Raw genomic sequence first — 6,000 nt, 5'->3', positions numbered from 1 at the left:
TTGGACAAAGTTAGTAGAGGACTCTAGAGAGATTAATCACCATAGGGCCCCTTTTATTATTCCTGTACTAACACATCGTTTTAGAATACATGCCTTTTGTATTGTTTCCCTTCTTTAAAATCATTAATAAACTTTTACCTCCTACACGGATGCCACGCCTCTATCTGTAGTCACTCATGCCCTCTCTGTTGCTCCTTCAGTCTCCGCAAGCACGCCATGAATGCTGCCCTGGTCCTGGGTGTACACAGCCTGTGCCCACACAGCCTTCACCTGTGCCTTGACCACTATCCAAACCTTTAAGGGACTGAGCTCCAGCAAATCTGACTGTTCCAACCCAAGGTCTCTCATCTCCAAAACAAACTCACATGATCTAAATCATACGCTCTCTTGCATCTTACATCTTCAAATCTATTTCTCAAACTGAGGCCACTAAGGGTATTATAATTCAATGAATGTCCAACTGTGAATGCCAAAATCATGTAATCTTTCTAGTATGCGTACTTTTTTTTTTATCCACAAAGTACATGACCCAAGCCTAAAATGCAAAGGAGGCAATCAGTTGTATGCAAACACAAATGATCGTGCCTCCATCATCCACCTAGAGTACTGCAGGAATAACCGGAAGACGAAATCCAGTCACGGCTGTAGAGGAGCCGAGGCAGAAAGGGCAGTGATCAGGCATCGGGACTAGGAGACAGACTGCCCAGAGGTCCTCCAACTCCCCCTCAAGGGACCTTCCTCACTGCCAGCCCATAGCTGCAGGGTTTGATATACTGTCCTGGGAAGGGATCACCAGGCCTGGAGGAAAACTGTGCCTTATCTTCCAACCTTAACCAATGAAATAGTTAACTGCTGTATTCTCATTGGCATGGAGTAGAAAATTGGTTTAGGGAAACCCATCAAGTATGTGACTCAAAGCAACCAAAGCAGAGTGAGAAATCCACATGGAAACAAACACACATGCACACACATGCACAGGTAAGCACACACACACTTCAGATGCTATAGCCGAGCACGTCACACAGAATGGTATGCTTACCATGAAACGAGCTGATTTAGGAAACTAGGATTGTTGCCACCACCATTTATTTATCTAGTTCACAGCTAAGGAGAGAACACTATAGTTCTAAAAATGCAGAGAAGGCCCTGCCCTTAAGGGGCTTACAGTCTTAGTAGACAAATGTAACAGGCACATACAGAGCTGGACTCTAAGAAAGCAGATGCTAACAAATGCCACGAGACTTCAGAAGGCAGCGTAGAGTAAGAGGCATGAAACCCAGGTTCTAGTCCCAACCTGGTCAAGCAGTTAACCTCTTTGGGTTGATCACCCCAGGTGCAAAATGAAGGAGTGCGATTTAGAGGGTGTCTGCCATTTGTCTCCATCAGGATTCGGATCAAAAGGTGTGGCAAGTTTGGGGGAGGCGGCGGCACCTGGGGGGAGAGTGAAGGCAGGCAGAGAAGGGAGTTCAGACAAGGAAAGTGGTCTGAGGTAGGCGGAAGCACAGGGGCAGAGGGTCAAGTGTCACAAGGAACAATGGATTGAGGTAAAGGGGTGGCGGGAAGCCAGCTGTGGCAGCCCTCAGGCACCACCACACAGGTGTGAGCTGTGTTCCTGACATTTACATCCAGTAGGTCACAGTACAGAATTCCAGAAAGTAGGAAATACCAGAGAACAATGGCGGCATTTTATCAAACATATCACTTGATTTCCAGAAAATATAAAATAATTTAACAATACAGCTCTACAGGTTCGAGGTGACATCAGTAAACCACCCTACTTGTCAAAATGCAAACCAATTCGGAGTTTACATTCTTAGTAAACATAATCTCTTAATTCGAAAAGCACATTTGATACAAATTACAGGATCCCACTAATTCCAACATTTATTTTCTGTTATCATCCATGCACTGTGGAAATAAAAATGAGTAAGACAAGGTCCTGCCCTTGAAGAGCCTGCCCGTGGCCTGGAAGGTGAGCCAAACATGAACTCTGCCCACCCGGCACTGCACTGCGATGCATGGCATGGCCAGAATCCGGACCCGGTGCCAGGGAGGGAAAGGATGGAGTAGGCCTTCTGAAGAGTTCCAGCAAGGGCTTGGAGGAAAGGCATCTGTGTCTCAAGGAGCAAGTGTGTGGCAAGACAGAGTGACTGTGGAGAGGAGGCTCCCAGGTAGAGGACACATGGGCACAGACCGGAAGTACTGCAGGAGCACAGCGTGTCCTGCGCCCATCACAGCTACAGCGTAGCTGGAGCTGACTGTAATTAATAGCAACAGCCAGTGATGTGCAGGCCTGGACTCAGTCCTACAGAAACCTGGAGGCAGTGCTCACTATGTTTTAATCATTACGTAGATTAAAGGAAGAGAGAGAAAAGAAAGCCGGCAGTAAGGTTCTGCCCCTACTATGAGCAGCTACTGTAGATTCTCAGCACATTTAAACTGTTCAGAAGCCCACACCCCCACTGCCTCCTTTTCCCAACTTTTCTGTCTCGCTCTTCCACTTCTTCTGTTTTATTTTACAATTGCTCTCCCTCTGCCCCCAAGTCTTGAACGGAGCTAGAACTGTTTTATTTTACAATTGCTCTCCCTCTGCCCCCGGAGCTAGAACTAGAAAGGCACAAGGGAAGAGCAAATGGGCAGGACAGAAAAGCACACGTATGGCGAATCAAGTCACCGTAACATAAGAGTTAAAAATTAATTCTTTCGTAGTTTTCTAAAGGTGCCCAAATCACATCAAAGTGCTGGAAAATCTCATTCAGTGTTGGAAAACTATATAGAACCCTTGTAGAAGATTCATTTTCTAAACTATTTTCCATTAAATATCAGTGTTATAAATAAATATCATAGGATTTCAGAGCCTATCATCACACAATTACGATCTGGTCAAAATTGCATTGCTTAGCTTAAAAAAAATAAGAAAAGATACAACAGGTAATTTCAAGTTCTTAGGTTCTCAGCCACTACCTAAATATGTCAATAATGAATAAACTGCCTCTGTTTCACAAAGAACATGCAGTAAAAGGTAGATGCAAACATATCCCTTTAGGGTAGATGCTAAATTTCAATTTCTCATAATAATATTATAAAGTCATTCTCTAAAAGTAATACCTTCTTGAACTTTCATTTTATAATGAAGAAAATAAATCTGTGTCATTTTATTTAACATTCGTTCTTAAGTTACAGTTATGTCAAAACAATGTTTCGAAAGAAAGAAACCTTAGTATAATCCTAAAAACATGCATTACATTTAGTAAGGTCTCCTACATTTCTAAATAAATTACATGCATGATATACAATAACCAATAAAGAATACCAGTATGAGAATTCAGGACATTTATTTTTCTGCATGGAGATTTAAATATTGTACAACTCTCTCTCTCTCTCTCTCTCACACACACACACACACACACACACACCAAACCCACAAAGCAACAATGTGAGAGACACTTAAAATAAGCCTATTTAAAATACCTACAAACGGTCCTTTTAGGCAACAAAATATTTTCAGTCCTTGACATCTTCTTACACTCACCTAGCACCACAGACGCAAGGACTTAACAGTAAACATGTACAATCTCATGCTTGAAACCTAAAGCATGCATTAAATCAAATTGGTATGTTGTGATCTACCTAAGTATGCAGTACATACTTCTTAATAACATTTTATACATTAAATTACCCTGCAGCATTTTGAAATTTTAACATTTATGCAAAACACCTTTTGAAAGACTTATGAAACAAGTTTCAAGGTTCACCTCCAGGCTGGTTTGGTTAAATGGAAAAATGGCAACAGCCCCAAGGTTCATACTGAATGAAAATGGTTTATGTGCATGTCAATCCATGTAAAAAAACACCTATGTACACGGATGGCACAAGCATTTGTGCGGTTGGAATCACCAGTGCAAATGCATGCATTTGAGGTACTTTTTTTTTTTTTTCATGGTCAGGTATAATTATGCATAGTCATTTTCTTCAAGTGATAAAAATTTCAGACCTGATCAAATGAAAAGCTATACCAAGTGTAAATATAAGAATATTTATATAGTTAATTTCAAAGTGCTATACTTCTAATGAACATCTGTTTAACATTATAGGTTTACATATTTAGTTTAAAATATTTATTTACCAACCAATACATTTTCTCATTGTGAAGAGACTGACTGGTAATTATACCTGGCCAAGTGATTTCAATAGCATACTTGAAATTCTTACAAGAACTGTAGTGAAAGAGTAAAATACTTCATTATTGCTTCATTGGACTGAGAAAGCCAAAAGGCATAGATAAACAATGCTTGATGATGACGCGGGGATACCCAGAACAGTGGTGCATGCCCTAGACGGCCTCTGAGCAGCGCACACTACACGCTCTCCACGTTATCCATGCCGTTGGCATCTACGTGGATGTCAGGCTCCCCACACATAGCTGAGGGGACAAAGCGACTAACGGTGGGGCATAAGCAGCTCTTAAGCTCTGGCAGTTCTTGCTTCAGGCGTTCCAACTGCTCCACTTGAAATATATTTGGCTGTTCAGGCATCCAATCATATATCCTATGATGAAACAAACACAAAAATCACATGTAATAGTGTGATTTTATGGTTTACTTCCGACCTGCCTCATGTAACCTTTTCATGAGAATTTGCTCACAGAATGCCTGGTACATACAAATCAGAGTTTTTGTTTTGTTCTAAAGATGAAAGTATCAGGTCTATTTTTAAAAATTTCTCTTCTCTACAGGCTTTCCAATAAGCTTTGGTATCTATGGCGCAAAAGAGCTGATTATAAAACAGGCGAACCATAAAATGCAACCTGGAGTTTACTAGTGCCCTCAGGTGAATCTTTCTGCAATGCTTTTTTACAGATGGAAAGCAGTTAAGAGCTGGAATTCATACCTGCACCAACGCCAAAGTCCCTAAAACCCACATGAGAAGACATGCACCAGGGCAGAGAGAGCTACCCTAAAGCCGTGTAGTACTGACAGACATATCCAGAGCCTCAGTGACGATGGCAGAGGAAGGCCTCTTGTGCCTCAATGTGAAAGCCAGGCAGCTATGGAAGGGACTACAAGAATACCTCTGTGACATCACTGTAGGGAAGAATTTCTGAAACAGGACTAAAACATACAGACTCTCTTTTAAGTATTCAACCTTCTGTTAATTAAAGACACATGTAAGAGAAGGAAAAATGATCCCTAGAGTCAAGACAGCAGATTGACCAGAGCATCTGACTCCATTCTCTCCACAGACCTCACTGCAATTAAAGGAATCTTTAAAAATCCATGAGCATGAGAAAAAACAGAGAGAAAGTAACAAAATTTTGGAAGTGGAAAAATGGATGGATAACAAAGAACTGAAAGTGTTTTGGTTAGCAGAACTGGAAAGGCCAAAGCACAAGCCAGTAGTGGAGAAAAAAGGCTGAGTTAAAAGGAGCCCAACTGTCTATTGAATGGGAGTGGAGGTGAGAATAAGGAGGGAGAAGTGAAGGCATTTCCCCTTGCTCTCCCTGCTGCTGGGGCTGTCCCTCACTCTCCTTAGCAAGCTGGAGAATGAAACAGGATGTCTCTTGGAATGAAAGATAACAGGACCAGATGAAGGTCTGGGCATTTACAAACTCACTCCCACGAGCAACAAAGGAATTTAGACACTATGGCCATACCAAATGAGAAACATAGAGGCACCGCTCCCTCCCTAGTCCTCCTCCTTCACTTGACTCCAGGAATCTTGGCAGTCAGACTCAACCAACCGGGTAGAATACACAGATTCTTCTATGAGGTATCTGATCAGCCAAACGGTGAAGATCTAAATTTACTGACATCAGAAGCATGTCCAAACAGGCCAATCAGATTAGAGTGAAGTTCAGACTGATAACTCCGTCTATACACTCCAAACTTCCAACAGCTTTGTAATTCCTGATCAATTTTGATAAGGAGGCAGCCAGGGATTTCCAAACATCCAAGGAACACTTCAAACACAGAAGATAGTGAAGTATACTCCAAAAAGATT

The 6,000-nt window shown here is 41.8% G+C and overlaps 1 protein-coding gene across 2 annotated transcripts in view; it reads right to left on the bottom strand.

Annotated features, from left to right (window-relative positions):
* Positions 1-2,571: 2,571 nt before the first annotated feature.
* Positions 2,572-6,000, bottom strand: part of GPCPD1 (glycerophosphocholine phosphodiesterase 1) — a 65,736-nt gene continuing 62,307 nt past the window's right edge. For both annotated transcript variants that reach the window (XM_006162832.3, XM_014581854.2), the window contains one exon: positions 2,572-4,548. In XM_006162832.3, the coding sequence (XP_006162894.2) occupies positions 4,359-4,548 (190 nt within the window). In that variant the 3' untranslated portion in view covers positions 2,572-4,358. The remainder of the gene's footprint in view (positions 4,549-6,000) is intronic.

This window comes from Tupaia chinensis, unplaced genomic scaffold, assembly GCF_000334495.1.
Source record: "Tupaia chinensis unplaced genomic scaffold, TupChi_1.0 Scaffold140845_1, whole genome shotgun sequence".
NCBI classification, from domain to species: Eukaryota; Metazoa; Chordata; class Mammalia; order Scandentia; family Tupaiidae; genus Tupaia; species Tupaia belangeri.
This window is presented reverse-complemented; position numbering and strand designations above follow the sequence as displayed.